Genomic DNA, 22843 nt, shown 5'->3' with positions numbered 1-22843 from the left:
GGATTTGATGTACGTATACACTGTTGACCGTTGAACAGTGCAGTGGGTAGAGGCTTTTGACTGCCTTAAAATTTAACTGCTAATAGTCTACTGTTGATCAGAAGCCTTCCTGATAACATGAACAGTTAACACATACCTTGTATATGTATTATATACTGTATCTTTACAGTAAAGTAAGAGAAAAAAATATTATTAAAATCTTTAGAAGAGAAAATACATTGATAGTCCATACTGTATTAGTTTGGACAATATCCATGTATAAGTGGACCTGCACAGTTCAAACCCTCTGTTAATCAAAGGTCAGCTGTATTGCAGAATGATTACCATAAGTCCAGCTAATATCCATCACCGCACATGAGCTACAGATGTTTGTTTCTTATGATGAGAATTTTTAATATCTACTCTTTTAGCAACATTCAGATAAACAATACAGTCTCGTTAACTCTGCTGTACACTAGATCATCTGCCATGCTGCTGTATATTAATCTCCAGTATTTAATATCTTATAACTGGAAGTTTGCACCTTTTGACCACTTTTACCCATTTCCTCTACCCCCCCCCCAACCAGCTGCCTCTGAAAAACTGGTATGTTCTCTGTTTCTATGAGTTTTGTTTTTTAAGATTGCACGTATGAGACCATAAAGTATTTGTCTTTTTCTAACTTATTTCATTTAGCATAATGCCTTCCTTCCAGGTTCATACATGTTGTTGTGAATGGTAGGATTTCCTTTTTTTAAATGGCAGAGTAATAATCGTGTGTGCGTAATACATTTTTGTATTCGGTCCATCATCAGTGCATACTTAGGTTGTTTCCATGCCTCTTGGCTATTATAAATGTACTGCAGTGAACCTGAGGGCACATATCTTTTTGAGATAGTGATATTGTTTCCTGTGGATATATACCCAGAAGTAGAATTGCTGGATCACACGGTAGTTTTAATTTTTTTAGGAACCTCTGAACTGTTTAGCATAGTGGCTACACCGGTTGTGTGCAAAGTTTTCCTTTTCCCTCCATTCCTGCAAACATATGCTATTTATTGTCTTCTTGATGATAAACATTCAAACAGACATGAGGTGATATCTTATTGTGGTTTGAATTGGAGTTCCCTGATAATTAGTGATGTTGAGTACCTTCCCATGTACCTGTTGGTCATAGATATGTCTCGTTTGGAAAAGTACCTGTTCAGATCCTCCACACAATTTTTAATCAGGTTGGTTGTTTTTTGACTGTTGAGTTGTATGAGTTCTTTATGTATTTTGTATATTATCCCTTTATATAAATAACTTGCAAATAATTTGTCCCATTCTGTAGGTTGCCATTTCATTTTGTTGGTAGTTTCCTTTGCTGTGCAAAAGTTTTTTGGTTTCATGTAGTCCCATTTACTTTTATTTTTGTTGTTTTTGCTTTTGGTGTCAAATGCAAAAAATTAGTGTCAAGACCAATTTCCAGGAGCTTATCCCCTATATTTTCCTCTGGGAGTTTTGTAGTTTCAGGTCTTATGTACAAGTCTTCAATTCATTTTGAGTTGAATTTTGGGTATGATACCAGCTAGGGGTCCAATTTTATTCTTTTGCACGTGGCTGTCCAGTTTTCCCAGCAATGTTTATTGAAGACAGTGTTCTTTCCCTTTTCTGTATTCTTGGCTCCTTTGTTGTAAATGAATCGACCATTTATGGGATTTGGATTACTTGGAGGCTCTCTTTTGTGTTCCATTGATGTTTGTATCTATTTTTATGCCAATCCTGTGCTGTTTTGATTACTGTAGCTTTGTAATAATATTGCAAAATCAGCAAGTGTGATGCCTCCAACTTTGTTCTTCATTTTCACGATTTCTCTGGCTGCTCGTGGTTCTTTTTCGGTTCCATACAAAGCATTCCATAGATGCTTTGTCTTATTTATGAGAAAAATGCTACTGGAGTCTTGATGGGGATTGTGTTGAATCTGGAGATTGCTTTGGATAATAGGGACTTAACCGTATTCTTCTGATCCATGAACATGGGATATCGTATGAGTTTGCTGATCCTTTTTTCCACTTGACCTATTTTTTGTTGAACTCTGTTGAATTTTTCAGTTGCTATTTTATTCCTTAGCTTTGTGGTTCCTCTTGGTATGCTCTTATGTTTTCTCTTTTTTGAAATTGCTTCTCTTTTTATGTGTTGCTCTCCTGACCTTAGCATCTTCTTCACCATTATTTTGAAATCTTAATGATTTCAGGGAAATCACTGATCTCCATTTCATTAAGGTATGTTTCTGGAGTTGTATCATGTTCTTTTGTTGGGAATATATTCTTCTCTTTTCTCAATTTCCTTGACTTGCTGTTGGTTTTCTCCATTATATAAAAGACCCACCTCTCCCAGTCTTGATGAACTGGTCTTGTGTAGGAGTTGAAGTTTATCATTTCAGCCGGGCCCAAGTTCTTGGTTCTCTCTCAAACATTGTGACTATGTAACTTCTTTGTTAGTGGTTCCTAGTCCTTGAGGATGTGCCGAGACCTGTGAGTGTCCTAAAGGGGAGAGTCTTAGCACCTATATGCAGCCTCATTAGTAGCCAGATCCTCAGACAGTAGCTTTTAAAATATGCAAATAGGTCTCTTTCAGGGAAGGACTGGGAGATGGGAGTTTATGTCTGCCTTCTCTGTGCTGATTCAGAGGCCTGAGGGGATAGCTGGTTCAGAAGTGTTTTCAGTGTTGCTATGATTATGCTCTTCTCTTTTTTATTTATTTACTTACTGTTTTAGTCATTGCTACATCCAATGTGGGACTCAAATTCAGGACCCTCAGATCAAGGAGTATGCTCTACTGACTGAGCCAGCCAGGTGCCCCTAGGCTCTTCTGTTTGATAAAAATTATTGGTTAAAAAGAAATTGTTTGGCGGCATGGTTGTTTTTTAATGAGAAAAAATCATTCAACCTAATGGCTTTCTAAGTAATTAAAAAAAGCAAAAATTGTAATATTTTATTCAAGGAGTAAAATAGGTGAACAAATGGGAGTATAACGCGTGGACTTGAGCAAAGGTCAAGATACTAAGGGTTTGCCAGAGGCACTGAGATTTGAAGGCAATATTAAAACGTCCCATACTGCTATTCAAGGTATTAGCAATTGAGTTCTTGTTTTTAAAGTGCTTAGAAATGTGTGTGGCATTGTAGTAAGACTCTTTTAAGTATTACCCATTATTCATTTTAAAATATGCAGCTGTAAGTCTTTAGAGCCACTATTTCTAAACCATTGAGCCATCACTATCACTTGGACTATTGTTAGATACACAGATTCCTGGCCCTTCCCCAACCCTGCTATATTTAAAATTCTGCAAGTAGAGTTCTGCAGCCTGCATTTTAACAAACTCTCCAGGAATTCTGATGTACACAAAGTTTGAGAACAACTGCTTTTGAGGTTCTACCCAATATAAAACCAAAATAGTGATGCCAGTTGAGCTCTGTAGGACAAAGCATTACTGTGAGGCAGAGGGGGAAAAAAGCCATCAGATAAGGGATTTTTTGCACAGAAATCAAACACCACTGGAATTTGCATCATCCTCTCCCTCCCCGCTTAAACATCTTCCATATAAAATAGGTCCTTGAAAAATACTTGGTCTGGATACTGGATAAGACCAGTAGGTTTTAGAGAACTGAGCTGACATTGTTTCTTTACAAGCCTTTTACTCCTACAGCGGTCATTTATTGCCTCGCTTTTGTCAGGCACACCTGTGGTCCTAGAAGAATGCTTACTCTGGTAGGAAAAGCAAACTACAAGTAAATTACAATGGTGTTTTAGGTGCTATAGTAGAAATATGAGCCTTGTTCTCTGAATGCTCAGATCAAGGAATAACCAGTGACAACAACTTACAGGATTTGAGCTCGAGCTGGGTCTTAAGGAGTGATGGCCAGTTGCTAAGTGGGAGTAGGTTTGGGGTGAGGGCATTGGTTGACATTACTGCTATGAAAGTTATTTTCATTTTTTGTGTTAAGACCCACTTTTCCTTTTCTACAAAGAATGTCAAATCCATTTTTATATTATAGCTTTTGTTACTCTGTTTTTTCTGTTCTGTGAACTGGTCAGACAGTTGGAGGCCTCAGAGGCACCTCGTGTATCCAGGGAATCAATGTCAGTAGTATCATAGAAAAAATATTTGTTTTAGAAATGTCTGTTGCCTAGTTAAACTGTCAATATTTCAAAAAAATAAACCTACTTCAGAGGCTCCCAAAGTTTGTTTTTGGTGCCCTTAACACTTCAGTCCCTTTTTTCACGGCACCTCTAGGCCAAGAGAAATTCTTTACAGATTTGGTAACTAGTTTTGTGCAGACAATGTAATAAACATTTATGTCCTCACATCCTGTTCGACTTTTAAAAAAATAACAGAAATTAAAAGACAAAATAAATTTTTATTTCATTCTGATATAATCATGATGAACTTACAGGATGTGTGCCTGTTGGGTGTTACACAACTCCTCGGACCGTGGCATCAGAATTACTCCTCTTCTCTAGTTCCATGTTATCTCATGTATCTCTGGTACAGTGCGTGGGTTCTTTTCACAGCAACTGCGGAAAGCACTGCTTTGCAGAGATGTGCCATTCAAAAGAGTGGATGCTGTCGTTGCAGCCCGAGCGGAGGGCTGCAGGAGCACCTGGCTCCGGCAGCCCCAAACAGACCAGGTCTGGGCATTTGCCTCTGATAAAATCCAAAGACAGACGAGTGGTGGTAAAGGAATTTATTTCCTTGAGTCCCAACACTGGGAAGACAGTGGACTAACATCTCAAAGACTGTCCAGAGTGCCAAAAATACCTCCAGGTTTATATAAGAAAAATGTGGGACAGAGGTTGTTGAGTGCGTGCAGGTGGGCAGTGAAGGTCAAGTCGATCATTGTCTTGGAGTGTGTCACGTGGGTCTTGCCTGCTCAGGGCAGTCCTTGTTGCCTCAGGGAGTAGTTTCGGTTCCCCAGGGTCTTTTGCTTGTGTTAAGAGATAAGCTGGAAAGAAGAACTTATTAGAAAGTACACACTGAAGTCACAGTGGAAGTAGCTGAAGTTGTTTTTCATAATGTTGGAATTTTTGAATTATCTTGATTCAAGTTCAATTATCTTGAACTAGTAGTTCACACAGTATCATACCTAAGTTGAATTTCATTGTGTTTCCCTCAAGTTGAAAATACTGTGTGGGGCCCGTGGGTATTTGCAGGGAATTACGGGTTTATTTGATAAAATACATAGGTGGGGATATACTTTGTCCAGGTCACCAAGTCAAGTCAGTAGCGGTAGCTTTCTCTTTCAATTCTGCATTTACTTAGGCTGCCTTGGTGTAAGTGATTGCTGTCTTACAGTCTGAAGGTACCGGCGTTTTTCACTGCCCCAGATGGCAGGCACATTTTTTTTTTTTTTTAAGTGTATTGGTTTTTAATAATCTTGACACTGAACATGTGGCTCAAAACTCAGGACCGCAAGATCAAGTCACAGGCTCTTTGAGCCAGCCAGGCACCCTGGCACATTCATTTTCTATTCACTGTGTCCATTTCTAGAAGTACCTACCTGTGCTCTGACCTGAAGCCTCCTGTTACCCCATGGGACCTGACCCTAAATTGCTCCTCAGTGGTATGTGTTTGCATACTAAATTGCCCAGACAAGAGTCCTGGAGGAAGTTTTAACTTTAAAGTGATTTAATCACTTAAGTGATTAAGTAATCATTCTAGAAGCTATACTTAGTCAATATTTAGGATATCTGAGGGAGTTGGAGAATTTGTTTTATTTTGGGGAGGTGTATTTATATTGCTGCAGAAATATGTGTGAAAAATTATGCCTTAAAAACATGAATTGTTGAGGCACCTGGGTGGCTCATTTGGTTAAAGGTCCAACTCTTGATGTCAGCTCAGATCTTGATCTCAGGGTCATGAGTTAAAGCCCTGTGTTGGGCTCCACACTATTATTACTATTACTTCATAAATGTATTCATTCATAAAGTTTGTTGATAAATCGCCATATACCATGTAGGGTGCTGGCCCTCGTGGATTCTCAGTTTGCATGGCTGCTTGTATAGGAGCACATCTACCGTGGGGACAGTTTAAATTCAGTGTGAGATGTAAATTTTACTTTGGTGGGTGAACATGCAGTCCGGATACTGAGTGGAAGTAACCCCAGACTCGAGGGTGTAGAGGAGGCAGGCCTGAGTTAGTGCAGTTAAAGAGCAGTAGTTAAGATTCTCCAGGCAGAGTTCTGGAAGAGCACAGTGTATGCAGGGAACTTGAAATAGCAGATGAAAGCTTAGAATGCTTGAAGGAACGTAGTTAAAGATGAAGTTGTCAAGAGAGGTAGGATTTCCATAGGCTCTGGAGTTTTGAATTTATCTTGGAAGTTTTGGGAAGCTGTTGAGTGATTTGACATGGGCAAGTAACATGAGCACTTGTGTACTTGAGAAAGGGACATCTCGATTCAGGGTGAAGCATATTGGAAGGGGAAAGGAGGTTGTAAAACTGGAACCAAATGAGCGAGGGGCTCCTGTAGGGACGCAGGTGAGACTTAGGGGCCTGAAGTGAGGCCGTGACACTAATGTGGGGACTGAGAAAGGAAATGGGCTGACTCCACAGGATGTTTTGCTAATTGGATGTGATCATGTGTGACGGAGAAGGAGCAGTGAGTGAGGGACAGCCCTCCAACCTGGCTGGAAATACTGGCAGAAATGTTGTTTACCAAACAGGGACTGGAGAGGAGGGGTGGGCTTCACAAAGGTTATGTGTTCAGTGTTGGACTCGGGAAGCTTGCGTGTTTTCTGGTTTGTCAGTAAGCAGTTGAATGTATAGTCTCAAGCCCAGAAAAGTAGAAAATAGGCTCACTAGTCCTCAGCATAGCCTTAATAAGGTGAAGATGTGCGAGAGGAAGAAAAGAGGTGGAGGGTACTCTGGAGAACGTTGGCTTACACAAGATTAACAGTAGCACAGAGATGGAAGTAGTAGAGAACTGAGAAACCAGAGGAGAGGGATCTCTTGGAACAAGAATCTCAGAGTAATCCTTTCTCCAAATTGTACGTTCCAGAGTTGGTTGGTTGTTTGTTTTTAGGGTTTATTTATTTGAGAGAGAGTATGTGAGCGTGAGCGTGTGGGGAAGGACAGAGGGAACGAATCTCAAGCACACTCTCCACTGAGCTCGCCGAGCCCGCCATGGGGCTGGATCTCATTACCTGAGCTGAAATCAAGAGTCCGACATTTACTGGACTGAGCCCCCCAGGCGCGCCCTTCCAGGTTTTTGAAATAAATATTTGACTAGTAATTTTAAAGTTTCATAACAGTTGCCTAGGTGGGTATTATCATTACAAGCACAACATCCATTCTCCCCCTCCTCTGTCGTATAGGGGGCCATAGTTGGAGCAGCTTACCCCTGCTCTGGGTGATCCCTGATGAGCTCTGTGCTGCTCCACAGAGACTGCTGTCCTTCATCAGTGATTGGGTTCAAGAGTTTGGCTCAAGGAAGACATTCTCTGGATGAGAGGGGTTGGTTCAAGACAGGGCTTAGAACTCAGATGCCAGGGGCTCCTGGGTGGCGCAGTTGTTAAGCGTCTGCCCTCGGCTCAGGGCGTGATCCCAGAGTCCTGGGATCGAGCCCCACATCGGGCTCCTCCGCTGGGAGCCTGCTTCTTCCTCTCCCACTCCCCCTATGTTCCCTCTCTCGCCGGCTGTCTCTCTCTCTGTGTGTCAAATAAATAAATAAAACCTTAAAAAAAAAAAAAAGAAAAGAAAAATCCTTCTGTATGGGGCACCTGGCAGGCTCTGTTGGTAGAGCACGTGACTCTTGATTTCCGGGTCATGAGTTTGAGCCCCATGTTGGGTATAGAGATTACTTAAAAATGAAATCTAAAAAAAACTGTATTTCAGAATGTATCTCTAAGATTAAACCGCTTTAATGAGGGATCATTGACATCCAGTAAATGTGAGGAGACATTTTTCCCTAATCTCCTCCCTAACACAACTATAATCCTTGACCTTATGCAGAATAACAGTATTTCAAGGATGGTAAGAATTATTCAGAAGGTTGACATTCTTAATAGAGTACCCTATAAAGAAAAAAGTGTGTTTCCAGGAAAAACGATGACTCTGCTACTGACAACAGTTAATACGCATCAGAGCGAGTGCACCATTTCCTGTTTTTCTTTGCAGAAGCCCAACTCTGGAATTCCCCTTGTTTGCCTGTGATTCGAATCTTGTCTCTGTCTTGTATTAATACAGCACACCACAGAAGTGTGCTATTCTCTAAGTGTCCGTAGTGACTGAAAAATAGTACATTTTTGTATTTTGAAATACGTAGTTGTACTTAGCATCTAGATTAAGAATGTTACAGTACAAACCCATACAGCATCTCAGCCTGTGTTCACATCTCTCTCTCCTACTCTCCCTGGAACATTACCATATTGATAATTATTTCTCTTTCAGTCTCTTTCACTGGATTTTATCAGAAATTAAGCAGAAATCAAGTCTTTTCTCATCCTAAAGGGAAAAAGTCAGTCCTCTTTTCCTCTTCTTTCAGCTCAGCTCATTGTTTCTTGTCCTTGTCCAGACGGCCAGACTGTGTCCAGTTGTGTACAGTGCTCCATTTCCTGCCTCTTGCACACTCGTCCGGCCCCTCACAAGTCCTCCACTCTTTCCCCTCCACAGGCACCCCTCCTTTCAGTCTTTATCTGACCTCTCACCGGCTTTCAGCTATGTTTGCCTGACCCCTTCATGACACCTTGAAGAGGACACACCTGATTTTCCTTCTTCCCTCCAGGCATTTTCTTCTTAGCCTCTTTTTTTTTTTTTTTTAAGGATTTTATTTATTTGACAGAGAGACAGCCAGCGAGAGAGGGAACACAAGCAGGGGGAGTGGGAGAGGAAGAAGCAGGCACATAGCGGAGGAGCCTGATGTGGGGCTCGATCCCAGAATCCTGGGATCACGCCCTTAGCCAAAGGCAGACGTTTAACGACTGAGCCACCCAGGTGCCCCACTTCTTAGCCTCTTTTGACGGCTTATTTTTCTCCACCCAACGTTAGGGTTCCTCTGTGCACTTTCCTTCTTTATTGTGCTGGTAAGTCTTGATTTCTTTCGTCTAGTTTAGCCTCGGTCAGAATCCTGTATCCAGCTCGGCCTCTTGATAGCTTCACGTGGATGTCTCACACAGAACTCAAATTCAGTGCGTCTTAAACTCTTTGATCTTCTTCCTAAAGCCTGCACTCTTCCAGTGCTACCTGCCCCTGTGAGTTGTGTACATTCTCCTCAGATGGGAAATCTGCATCTTTCTTAACTTCTGCCACTCCCTGACTTCTCAAATCCAGTCAACAACCAAATGCTATTGATTTTACCTGCTGAATACCGGTTAAAACTACCTACTTCTTTCCACATCAGCTGCTGTAGTTGAATCCAGGTAATCTCTTTCCACCAACATTACTGTAATGACTTCTCCTTTGGCTCCTCCAGGCTACCTGCCCGCTGTAGCTATTGTGGACTGGCCTTTAAAACCAACTTGTCAGGGGGCGCCTGGGTGGCGCAGTCGTTAAACGTCTGCCTTCGGCTCAGGGCGTGATCCCGGCGTTCCGGGATCGAGTCCCACATTGGGCTCCTCTGCTGGGAGCCTGCTTCTTCCTCTCTCACTCACCTGCTGTGTTCCCTCTCTCGCTGGCTGTCTCTCTGTCACATAAATAAATAAAATCTTTAAAAAAAATAAAAAAAATAAAAAAAAATAAAACCAACTTGTCATGGGGCACTCGGCTGGCTTAGTCAGTTAAGCATTTGACTTGGGCTCAGGTCCTGGGATCGAGCCCTGTGTTGGGCTCCCTGCTCGGCAGGGAGTCTGCTTTTCCCTCTCCCTCAGCCCCTCCGTGTGTTCATCCTCTCTCTATTAATCTTAAAAAACAAAAACAAAAACCCGACCTGTCATGTCATTTGGGAAGGAAGGACTGAAAGCTTCAACCTCTGTACCTTAAATCAATGTCAGATTAATAGCATGAAGAAACCTTCCAAAATGAAAGGGGAAAGCCTGACTCCCAACTCAGCAAAGTTGAAGTTTAAAAATATTCACTGTTCTCACATTTATAAATTACCTGTCCTTTGTTTTTCAGTATGAGAGTAGTGTCTGTTGAACATCCTTCCTCAGTATTCAGAATGTTCGGTATGGTCTTCGAATTTGATTAACCACCTGATCCATTCATTAATTCCTTTTAAGAAACATTTCTGGAGAGTTTGGTGGTGGCCTGAGTGCCCCATGGTGATTCCTCTCCCATCATCTTCCTTCAGTAATTCAATTGTTAGAATAAATCATTGAATCCGCGCGGAGATGTGTGCCAAGCGTAGCCTTTTGCAAGGCCTTGAACACACCCTTCCAAAAGAAATTATGAAGATAGGACTTGAGAAGTTGCTCCTTTGTGTTTACAGGGCAAGGGATGGTCAAGATTCCCGGTGTCCTGGAAGTAGTTCTTACTGTCCGAAACGTGCCCGTCCCTCAACCTGTTTGAGAGGCTGTTGCACCTGTAAGTGCGTTGCACAAGGCCTTAGGAGGAAAAGTCTGCAGGCCTGTAGATGCCATTATCCCATGGAACTTCACTCTCCTTTTTCTTCAGCTGGAGCTGTCCACTCTTTCTGATGTGTGGAGGGTGCCAAGAAGGTAGAAGTCTTTCCGTGTGTCAGTCAAGGGCCTTACTGGGGAAGAAACCCCAACAATTTGTCCTGTCCAGGTATTGAGACAATTCTTACCTTTTGTACCTGGATATACAACTTTCTAACAAAGCAGATTCAATGGAATGGAACAGTGTAGCCAAGAAGAAAAAAGGCACAAAAGTGCTATTAGCATCTTCTTTTTTTTACCTTAATCCTAGAAAAGAGAAGGTATCTTTGCTTCTTAAGGCTCATTTATGCTGTATTGTCCTACAAGAGAATAGGGTGAAGTGGAAGTATGTTGAATGGACTGGATAGAAAGATAAACTGAGAGTCTGGGGGAACCAGTGCGTTGCTGGAACGGGCGTCCCCCATCAAAGGATGCTGTGGGTGTCGAGTCTGTGCTGAGGGGCGTGGAGTCTGTTGGACATAACTTTAGGGCTGAAATGGCAATGTAGATGATAAAGATAGCAAGAAACCCTTGCCTTGTGCTGACAGAAAAATTGAAGAACACAGACAAAGAATCTGGATCCTCTCTTGGTTTGCTGACATCTTCTTTATCTGAAATTTTTCTATAATCCTAGGGAGGAGGGCCCGAAAAGAATGATTGAATTTCTTATCAATTCTTGAAAAAGAGGCTTGAAGTAAATGAATGAGAGTATTTTGCTCTAGTGTTAGACTGCAATTCATACAGTCAAGCATTTTGAGAGAGAAAATGAAAACCTGTAATACAAATTCTCAAAGAGATGAAAAAATACTGCAGTGAGGTCATTTCATAACAGAGCTTCTGAAAAAATAAGTGGAATTGAAAAATAGTAGGATGAAGCTACTGCTGAAAAAAGTAACTGTTCTAGCACTGGGTTCTCCAAACCACTGCTTGTGGACCAAATCTACCTGCTCCCTGTTTCGATAAGTAAATGTTCACCGGAATGGAGCTACCCTTACTGCGTTGATGTATTGTCTGTAGCAGCTTTCATGCTGCAAGGACCACAGTGGGGTTGAAGCTACGACCCACGGAATGGCCTCTTTACTGTCTGGGTCTGTAAGAAAAAATTTGTGGATGTCTGAAGAGGATCAAGTGAAGTTACAGTTTTCAGTACAGCAAAACTATAAAGAGAAATAAAAATAATGGAAGATTATATTGGAAGATTATACACACACACACACACACACTTTCTTACACACAAATACAATGCACTGTTCACCTAACAGTGAAACAGAAGTTGCAAAAAGGAACACAAGGAGCATTATAAAAACATAATAGAAAAAAACTTCTCCAAGATAAAGGAAAACCTGTGTTCAGATAGGCAAGGACCACCACCTGCTGTAGAAAGCACTGAATGGAGAAACCAACGAACTTGGGAGATAGCCCACTGTAGGTCATTGGGCTGTGAGCATGAACATAAATATTTCTAAGGAAAAACTCGGGCTGCTTTTGGGATTCTAAACGGCAGCCATAGAAGCTAGAGGATGGTAAAACAGTGTTTGCTGGCTTCTGAAAGTAACGTGTGAGTGTTTGCTGGCTTCTGAAATTAACGTATGAACTCTCTAATTTTGTAGCTTTGTAGAAAATTATGTTTTAATCCTGAGGTGCTGTGACTTGGGTCTGTCTTGGTACGTTTTGAGGATTTATCAGGATTATACCAGCATTTCAGTAAAGGTAGCTACAGTGTAATTTCTGGAGCGTATCTTTCAAAGAGAAGTAAACAGGGAGAAGCAGCACTGGTGTTAGGACACTAAGCCAGCTGTTCAGTGTTCCCTCTCAATTAGATCACAGTATCTAAGGGGTCATGGAAAACGTGGGACTGATTTAAGATACCTTTGTCTCTGGAAGGATCTCGTGATCAGTGAAATAGCATGGTAAGGAACTCCCTCTAATGAGATGAATGGGCATATTGGGGGGCAAGGATTATAGCTGGTAGCAGAAGTCATTGTTACGCAGGATTCTGTCCCCTGTAAGAGGTAGTTGTCAGAAAGCAGGAGTCATCACTAAGCCCCAGCCTAATAGACTGAGTTTGGATAGGGTTTCATTTCTAGCGAGCTCAGACCAGAGAAGAGTGAACCGACTGGGACCACGTCCCCTCCAAACAGAGCAGCTGATTTATTTCAGTGTGGAATGGTTATGAGGGTGTAATTAAAGTAAAAACCATCAAAATGATGTCAGTTTGTTAATAACGAAAGCTAGAAAGTGATGATTCTTTGCTGACAATAGGGTGGTGATAATTTTACATTTGTCTTATTTCTTTGAAAACAGTAAAACCTAATGGTTATTATACAAGTAAGTCAGTGGCCAAAGGTAGGGCAAATAATGTATTTTAAGTTCTAAATAAGAACCTATTGTTTCGCTTTACCAATCATTGTGTGTGTGTGTGCATATATCTCTCTTGAGGTAATCATGATAGTCCAAAGATGTTGGGATCCTGATGTCCTCAGGAAGTTTTATTGTCATTAAAGTCATTATCCATTGTAAATAAATCCAACAGTGGAAGTCTGTTGCTAATAAAATCATTTCTCAACACATTCTTCCCTGTATTTTAGAAAAGGCGCCGGCGGATTGACCGAAGTATGATTGGAGAGCCAACAAATTTTGTGCACACGGCTCATGTAGGATCGGGAGACCTGTTCAGTGGAATGAATTCAGTAAGTGTACTGAAGATGCGGGTGGGGTCTTGGGGCATAGACCTATGTCACTATGACAGGTACATACATTCTTAACGATTATACAGTGCTCAGTGAATTTTTAGACAGTGAATATAAATGTAGAACGTGAGCATAAAAGAAAATGAGCAATGAAAAATTCACCTCTCCTCTAACTTCCGAAACTATGCATTTATTTCTACCTTTCTCCTGAAAAAATACTTGAAGATGAGTGTAGTATGATAGTTAACAGCCCTTTGGCTTTCCTGCCTCCTTGCAAAGGAATGTGGATGTTAGCCTTTTGGTAAGATTTAATTTCTTTTCTCTTAAATTCATTAAGTTGCCTTTTGCAAACATGTTTTCTGCATTTACCTTATAAAAGAGTAGCCTTTTCTTGATATGAGAATGTGATTTATTCATAACTAGTATAAATACTTGTGTATATTTGCTGTCTTTTATAGAGATTTAAGTGAATTTCAGAACACTCTTTAGATTTACTCACTTGAACTCGTTTACTCCTTAATTTTCATCCAACAAAACAGTGCGCTATAACAGAAGCACTGCCGAGTGAGGGTTTGTCAGGGCTCTGCCTTGTTTTTTAGCCCATAAAGTAATAAGCCACAAAGTATCGAGAGCCTCTTCCCCCCAAATCTAAAGTAAACAGATGTGTCTAAATGATCTCTAAAGTGTTTAGAACCAGAAAGTCAGTAAGGCTTTTTATAAATACAGAAGTATTCATTGTATACTTATTTATTGGACAGAATTAACAAAAGGCTTAACAAGAGAGCAGAGACTTTTAAAATAGGTAGATGGATATCCTGGATACGGCAGAGAAGTTTGTCACATCAGTTACTAGGTAAGCAAAGGAATAACGTGTACCTTCCTGAAAGGAAACAGCTTGTTTGTTTTAAATCTGTAGGAAAAGTACTTTGTTTTGTTCAACTGCTTTTGTGGAAATGTAAGAGGTGTCAGGTTGCTGTCAAAATACAATTCAGTAGCTTTGTTTCCTTGATCAGCATGAAATGAAAAGACCAGATGAGAACCTATGACTTTTGTTAACAGGGTTATTATAATACATACAAGTAGAGCGAATGACTTCAAATGATATATGATGAATTTTAATTTCTGAACAAATGTGTTCTTTCGTGTTTTTTAAAAACTCCAGAATGAATTACATTTTTAGTTCATGGCACTTAAATACTGTTTACATACATGGCAGGATTTTTAAAAAAATTCTTGTTTGGCGTCTTTGTCTGCAGTACGAGCCCGTCGTGGGTGTAGGGGATCTCGTGCCGTCAGTGTAGCTAGAACTTGCGGACGGGCTTTCACGGGGCATCCACGTCTGCATCTTCAGCTGAGAGCTGGATCCAGACAGGCGCTCCGCTGTTTGTCTACCTGCCGAGTCCAGGCAGCCCGCTCTGCTTTCGGAATAGGTGTTTTTATGAAGTGTGTGTTTGAGCGCATTAGAACCAGTGTGTCTCTCAGAGGTTTTCTGTCTGCGCGGTGACGCGCAGCCTCTGACTCACAGCCCGTTACTGCTTGAGGCAGTTGTGTTAGGTTCAGTGTTGTACGTAATCCCCGAGTTCCTGCAGGTGACATCAGTGGGGAGATGTAACTGGTATGAGCCTGACTGGGTGAGAGAACTCTTTTTTCAGAGAACTCTTTCTTTCTGTGCGATAATAGTATTGCACAGAGTGAGACAAAACCATAGATGTCGTTTATCTGCAGAAATACGATAGACTAACTTTAGGCAAACTAAGCACTGAGTAGCACGTACGAGGTGCCTGGCTTGACGCAGGTGGGACAGCCTTGCTACACTGGGTTTGTGAACGGGCAGATGACTTGGGAGTTTCTAAATGCACTGTTCTTGCCAAGATAACCTTTCATGCTAACTTCTTACTAGAAAAGAATCTTATGACTCCTTATATATCTTAACACAATATTAATAGTCAAGAATAATCCATTAGAAAATCCAGATTCTATAGTTTGAAACTGAACAATTGACTTTTGGAGGACACGAGTTTTTTTCTTGCTTAGAATCAGCATGACATTATGAATGCACTATGTAAAAACCCAAAAATGTTACTTTTTATAAACAGCCCTGAAATACATAGAAAAGGTAACATGTTGGGTGGGAAATTTTTTGGTACCTGAGTAAAGTCAAGTTTGTACCACAAAACACGTTACCTGAAAGGAACAGGAAGTGAATTTGAACTGATGATAGCTTATGGTCGTAGCCTTCTCAGCCTGAGCAAGGTTACTGAAAATAAATAGGCCTATAGATTTCAGGGTTTTTTTTGGTTTTTAATACTTTTAACTGAAGTAGTCATTTGAGTAATGCGAATATAGATAAGGCCATAACACATGTGATCCCACTAGAGAGAGAGGTTCCATGTAAGATTTTCTCAAACCCTTCTGGATCTAAAGGAGCTATGCATTTTATATTTTGCTTTTCTATTAGAATATATTTAAACCTACCTTGTTCCGAAAATAGGCAAATCATACCTACTTTGCTTAAACATACTGACAAGTCATTTTTTTTTAATGTTTTTTTATTATGTTAGTCACCATACAGTACATCCCCGGTTTCCGATGTAAGGCTCGATGATTCATTAGTTGTGTATAACACCCAGTGCACCATGCAATACGTGCCCTCCTTACTACGCATCACCACCCTATCCCATTCCCCCACCCCCCTCCCCTCTGAAGCCCTCAGTTTGTTTCTCATAGTCCATAGTGACAAGTCATGTTTTCTATCAAGTGCTCAGTAAGTATTTGGTAAGTGGATTAACTAATGGATGTTGTCCGCATCCCCTGCCCCCAAGGGAACCTGGACAGGTGAGGGACCCTTTGAGCAGACTGCCCCTGCTCTGACCCCACACTGTTAAGTCAGCACCTTTTCACTGCTCCTTTTTCTAGCATCCTGGTCTGATTCTCTCCTCTACTTAAAATCTGCTTCTAGTTGGTATAAACTTAGAATGATGTTGGTCCACTAAGGGCACTTCTCAGCTTGCCAGTAAGTTTATTCACCTTTGTTTCCACCAAGTAAGAGAAGAACCCAGCATTTACATATCCTGCAGTCCATCAGAAAATAGCCCTGTTGGGTGGAGAGGAGAGATTATCACATTTACTATTTTACAGATCTTTAGGATAAATACTTAACCCAGAGTTACAGTGACTAAATGAATAAATTTGGACTACCGTCCAAGTCTTTGGAGATTAAGACTGTATCAGGTATGTAAATTTTACCACATGGGACTTAAAAAATTTATCTTTGGCTGTTCCAATTTCATCTGTACTTGATTCGAAGTAATTGAGGTGATCATCTGTGTGAGGTGTCTGTAAATTAAGAACTTGAAGCTGAGTTGATCTGTATACTTCTGTTTTTGAGATGTTACCAAGTACATTGTGAATTACAAAACAGGTATTTTGTCACTGCTAAGTGAGGAGAGGGGGGAGTTAAGGCCTGAAGAGTGTTCTTAGTAACCTCACCACTTCCCTAAGGGCAATGAGAAATAGAAGTCTAGAAAAATAGAATTTTTTTCTATAGAAGGTAGCCTTCTTAAAACTGCTTAGCTAAAATATTGAGACCAGAATCAGTTGCATTGTCCCTAGGTCTTAACTCGGTTCTGTTTTTGTCTTATTTTAGGTTAGCTCCATTCAGAACCAGATGCAGTCCAAAGGGGGCTACGGGGGTGGGATGTCTGCCAGCGTGCAAATGCAGCTTGTGGATACGAAGGCTGGATAGCCCCGAGTCCTGAGTCCTGTCTCCCGTGAGTACCTGGGCCATACCCTGGAAAAGGCAGAAATATTTTACCCTGCTGAGTGTTTCACGTGGTGGTTGGAGGCACGTTGAATAGTAGTTTCGGGTTGCTCTTTCCTTCTGAAGAACACTCAGTGATGTAAGACAACCGGGTGGGAGGAGGCTTTGACAGATGGTGTCCTCTAAACATGAATGTAGTTACTATTTTGAGTATTGATACTTTGGGGAATGTCATGTGTACTTATGTTTTGGACTGCATTACTGATACATCTTTGATGATAAAGTTTACAAATTAAAAATAATTTGGATTTTTCTTTTATAGGTCATTGTGAATTTGTGTTTTCTCTTTTCACTCTTCTTTTTTTTGTTGTTGTGATTCCTTTTCAAATACAAAAAAGAAGTGTGATGGCATCTTGTTCACCCTGTTGTGATTTCTCCAGTGAGACGTTCTTGTTCTGCTCTGAAGAAGCTGTTGTCAGATGAACCCTGCATTTCCTCCGGCTGGTATGCATGCCTTTGGACTCACGGACTTCGGATCGTGGCTTCATTTTTATCAATTATGGATCGGATCTTAGCATGATCTCTTTTGTGAATGCTAGCACTGTTTTGCATTTTTTTTCCCGTTTTAAACGTTTCTATTTTCATCTCCAGCCCTCTGCCTTATGAATTTGTTGGTAAGGTAGGACCTGCTATTGTTAATTTGTCACTGTTTCTGTATATCTTGGAAGGTATGACATCCACAAGCACAATGATCATTTTTATTCGTTTGAAACTTGAGCAGAATAGATATCCGCATGCTGTGTGAAGTTGCTTCGTCTGGGAGCCCATGGGAGGCCAGAACTGAGTGTGTGTTTGCTGCTGTTACGGGGGAGAGAGGTTAGCTGTGGCACCAAGTCACGTCAGTTTCACACACAAAGGTAACCTGTAGCTTATTTTAGAATTAAAATCTGGCATTCATAAGGTGTTCATTTGGTTGTAAATGTTCAATATATTTATTTTGAGAGTGAGGACCTGTGAGTTGTGAACAGGTGTGGTTGTGTATCAGAGTGTTGTGGTGATGCCCTCATCCAGTATCCAGTCTCGTTGTGTACTCATTCTCTCTCGACTTACTTTAAGATGATGGCATCCGTGTGTTTAACTCTTTGGCCGGTACTACTAACTGCAGAGTCCTTGGCCTTTCCATATTCACAGCTGTTTTGGGGCAGTGGAAGTGAACCCAGAGCAACATAGTGACTTGGCCGAATCGTTGCCAGTGAAACAATCTATATGGTGATTTGTTAGGAAGTTGGTGAGAAGCAATTGCTCAGGCTCCAAAATGTTTATCCTTCATAAATTATGTGCATTTCAGATATTTCTGTAAGTACTTTGCCTTCTCCAGGAGGGCCTGGTGTATGTATCCTCATTAAAATGTTTAAATCCTATGTCCAGTACAGTCCTAACTACGTTTAATGCAGCAAATGGGACTTAGGTGAAAATGTAGACAGCTAAGAAATTAGGTGATTGTTTTCTTTGCATCTTAGTCCCAGGTAACTGGATAAATAGTCGGCTTATGTAGGCAAACCAGTGCTTCTGAACAGAACTGACCCAGTGCCGTGGCGCCCTGGCTTCCTCAGTGCTTGTAGTTCTACAGTTTGAGGCTTCATAGGTGTCAGTCCCAGAGAGAATCTGTCAGGGAAACATTCATGCTTAGTAATAAAAACAGCCATCTTGCAGTTTAATTTATTGTGTGGACACCGCGTTCTGGGATTTGCTGAGGACCTGCGTCGTTCCTTTCAGCCACAGTCTGCGTCCTGCCACGGACACTGCTTTGTACAAGGTCTTACAAGACAGATTGGACTTTCTGGGCCTTGTCCATAGTGATGCTCTTTAGTCTATTTTGACTTTTAAAACTAGTTGAACTTTTATACTTGTCCTATAAATCCTTGATTCACAATACAGGGAGCCTGAGGGAGCCTGCTCCTTTTTCTTGAACTCATGATTTAAATTCCTTTTTTCTAATCAGTATCTTCTGTGTGGACCAAATACTCCAGTAAGTAATGGAGCGTACCTCCATGCTAACCCCGAGGCTACACTCTTGAGTGTGTAACTGACCTAAAGTAGCCACACTGTGTACAAGAACATATGCCAGATAAGGTGCCAATAAATTCAAGAAATGACAGAAAATTGTAATACTAACCTTGGACCCAAATTTTTCAGGGTGGCAGCTTACCCCCATCATCAGTGGGCTTGTCAGTCTTTGGCCATGTGTCTCATTTTAAAATTGAATCTAAATAAATAAGATTGACTGTTAGTACTTTGCTGAAAGACATGCTAACATTTAGCGCAGGAAACTGAATGAAGGTTTAACCAGTGCCATGGATTCTGTTAGTGATCTGCATTCTGTAAAAGAGGTGCTTTCCCATGATGGAGGCATGAAGTGGTACCAGTACGAAATGTTCGCTATGGTGATTGATTGGGGTCAGCATTTCCAATGCAGCATTATCACCTTTAAAGTGGGCCTTGAAAGATATTTTGTGAGTATATATTAATTAGCTTTCACTTTTGTTATTAAATTATAGCAGTTACATTATAGAGAGCGAGTTTGCCTTGATTTTGTTTAAAATGACTTCTGCTCAGCACCCAGAAGATAAAATTGACATATTTTTATAATATAAGCATACTTTTTTTTGTACATTGTGTTCATTCAGTGTTGGCTTGTAGATATTAAAAAAGAAAGTATTGATTTTGATTCAATAAATGTTCTCTTTCCATCCTGGTTCGGCTTTTCCTTTCTTTTGTTCAACTAGAATTCACTTAGAGCGTTCTTGTAAAAATTACAGTCGTGCAAAAACCATCACTTTTTAAAAGCTGTGAGCTACCGGACCGTTTACTCCCGAAAAACTTCCCAACGTCTGGAGGGGCTGCTAGCGATCGGCCATGCAGAGGACACCACCCCCTTCCCCAAAGACTTACTTACTTATCCTGCCCCGAATGTCAGTTGAGAAACCTTGGCTTAGGGCAAAGAACGTCTCTCTACTCACCAGATACATCCAGTTAGAAACGCCTCACTGAATGGGGACCATGGGTCAGTTAGGTTGGCTGTATCATGCAATGTGCCAAGTAAGGTTGGTTCTAAAGTAGAAAAATATGAATATTTCAAAACATTTTCTATAACAACTTTTGTCCTCATTTCATGGCCTAAGATTACTCTGAGGTAACTGGATGAAGTTCTTATTACGATTGATGAAATAGTAAGGATAAGGCATCCTGATTAAAGCATCTGAAGAAACTGATTGATGGTGGTTTATCAGGAATTCTATTTTGAGCACATTTTCAAGGGACATGAATAAAATGTGCAAGGGTTCATAAGATGAAGATTTGTGCTTTAGAGACATAGGAATTTGTTAAAACTTGTGGCAATGCAAAAATCTACAAAACTGACAAGACAGGAAGGAAATTATTTACCCTCTGCTTTAAATATGCTTTGAGCACACTGCAAAGATAACCAAAAGGTTACCCTCATTGTCTCTATCCCTCCTGAGCTAATAAGAAAAACCATTAAACAAACAACTCATGTTGATCTGACTTTATATTTTAGCACATTCACTTTCCATGCTTTCCACCAGATAGCTACGGCCTCTGGGCTGCTTGTGACCCCAGCCCTCATCCTCCAATCTCGTCATCTTGACGGTTTCTGTCTGCCCTCTGATGCCCAAAGGAAGGAAGTTACTACCAGAATAAGGAGAGCCAGATGTTTGATCTGGAGCCTCATAAGCAAGGGGGCAGGAGTGTGGTCCTGGCCTTGAAGGCTGGGTGATGCTAGATGGGAAGGTGACAGACACTGGCCAGTTCTAACCCACGCTCCACGGGAGCCTTGACAACTCACGTGTGTGGAAGCTTTAGATCGTTACACACACCGATAGCCTGCTTTCGGGGCCCAGAAAGGACTCCCAAGCAAGGCTTTTTATTTTTGGTTTTGGTCCTTTCAAGGAACAGCAAGTAAGCTTATTACTTAAAAATCTGCAGACCTTCACCTGGTCACCTTTCCTTAATTCATTAACTTCAGCTGCCTCAACATACACATCCTTTATACGTGCGGGCCTTTCAAATATTCGAGCCGACTGATTGTTCCCATTAGACCCCGGTTCTGTGCAGCAGCACGCTCAGGCACTGTCCACAGACATTGTAGTTGAGGTTTCTACGTGTCCTTAAACATCACTGTTTCAGAAACAGCGGTAAAAATCGTCGTCACTGCTTTGGGCAGAGCCACCCAGATTTCAAGTTCCAAACTGTAATTTTTGAGTTTTCTATAATACCTATTTTGTCAAACATTTTCACAAATTTCTGCAGGTTTTGCTTGTATCTTAATTTTTGCTGTTTGGACAGTGTCTGTGTTGGGGGCTCCTCTAACAAAATAACCCAGACTACTAAGCTTATAAACAAGAGAAATTAACTTCTCACAGTTCTGGAGGCCGGAAGCCCACGATCGGGCAGCCAGCATGGTCACGTGACGGGCCTCTTCCAGGCTGCAGACGCCTCAGCTCTTCCCGCGCTGCAGGGGCCGGGAATCTCTTCACACGGCATCTCTTCCTGAGTGACATCCTCGTGACACACACCTCCCGGTCCCCTCAGCCTCCTGATGCCATCCCCTGCGGGAGTCGGGTTTCCTCGTGAACTGTGGGGGGAACACCAACATTCAGACCGCACGCAGTTACAGGAAGCGGGGACCGCGACCGTCCCTCTTGAGATGCAGCCGCCTCCAGCCCGTGCACCGCGGAGCTGAGGCTCCAGGCCAGGCCGGGAGGCGCTCGCGATCGGGTGCTGCTGCAACCGAGACCCAGAAAGCAGCGGCCTTTCTCCCCCCGGCCGCCAGTCTGCTGCTCCTTGAGGAGACCAACCCGACAAGTAGACATTTCAGAAGAAAGTCCGCCTCTGGGGTGAGCTGAGGCCTGAGACAGGAAACGGAGGATTCCAGTGATTCGGCCTGTGCTGAGCAAGGAAAACGCTCTGAAGGGGAGGGAAGAGCAAGAAGAAGTGGCTCTTCATTGTGTTTCGAAATGTCAAAAAACCTCATCATTTATACTTTACCACTTCACAGCCTGTTCAGTAAACCTTTTGTTCGGAAGACTTGTATCCAGCTCTGGGAAATTATTTCTCTTATTTCTTCCGAGGATTATCAGATTTCCGAGTAGCGACAGTGAGCTCTAGAATATAATGGAGCACTTTACACAGACTGGTGAGAGAAAATTATTTTGAACCAGTATGTTCAAAATAAGTCTATCTAGAGCCAAACTGTTGAGGAGGTGAGATGGCAAACTAAAGATGGACAGGCAAGCAAGCAGTCAGAAACTTCCCCACACAGCCTTTCTGAAACTACACACTGGAGAGGCTGCTCCGCAGGAACTGGCAGAACGCGGCTCCTGTGATTTCAAGGGACCGCAGGACTCTACGTCTGAAGCTGACAGACAGCAGTTTCTCAGGACGAGAACAAACAAGTGGCAAGGTGTTAGGAAAATCGGTTCCGAAGCATGATTACATAAATGCCATTAAACAGCACCAAGATTTGTGCATTCAGAAAGTTTTTGTGGAGCATTAGGTGCCCAAGGCCCTGTGCATGTGCGAGGGATGCAGCAGTGAGCAAAACAAATCCCTTTACCCTCGGGGACCTTCACTCTAGTGTTGGGGGTGCAGGCAGATGGCCATTAAGCCAAACAAGTGCATTCTGTAAGAGGTCAGAAAATGAGAAGTGGTCTGGACAAACAGCTGGGGATACTGGAATAGAGTTGCATTTTTAAAACATGGCCGTGCTGAGACCATGGTGTGAAACTGAGACAATCTTAGGAATCCGGTGACAGAACAGGTT

At 41.7% G+C, this 22843-nt stretch overlaps 1 protein-coding gene across 12 annotated transcripts in view; it reads left to right on the top strand.

Moving 5' to 3' along the window:
• The window catches only part of CDC42SE2 (CDC42 small effector 2), a 109246-nt gene extending 89489 nt beyond the window's left edge, over positions 1 to 19757 (top strand). For 10 of the 12 annotated variants that reach the window (XM_087862316.1, XM_087862318.1, XM_045794781.2 and 7 more), the window contains 3 exons: positions 13140 to 13241; positions 16888 to 17011; positions 17324 to 19757. In XM_087862316.1, coding sequence (XP_087718442.1) covers positions 13140 to 13241; positions 16888 to 16986 — 201 coding nt within the window. In that variant the 3' untranslated portion in view covers positions 16987 to 17011; positions 17324 to 19757. The remainder of the gene's footprint in view (positions 1 to 13139; positions 13242 to 16887; positions 17012 to 17323) is intronic. The other 2 variants (XM_045794786.2, XM_045794780.2) reach the window with 2 other exon arrangements.
• Positions 19758 to 22843: the final 3086 nt, after the last annotated feature.

The sequence above is a fragment of the Ursus americanus genome, chromosome 5 (assembly GCF_024610735.1).
Source record: "Ursus americanus isolate L20-20 chromosome 5, mUrsAme1.1.p, whole genome shotgun sequence".
NCBI classification, from domain to species: domain Eukaryota; kingdom Metazoa; phylum Chordata; class Mammalia; order Carnivora; family Ursidae; genus Ursus; species Ursus americanus.
The sequence above is the reverse complement of the archived record's forward strand: the minus strand, read 5'-3'. Positions and strand labels throughout refer to the sequence as shown.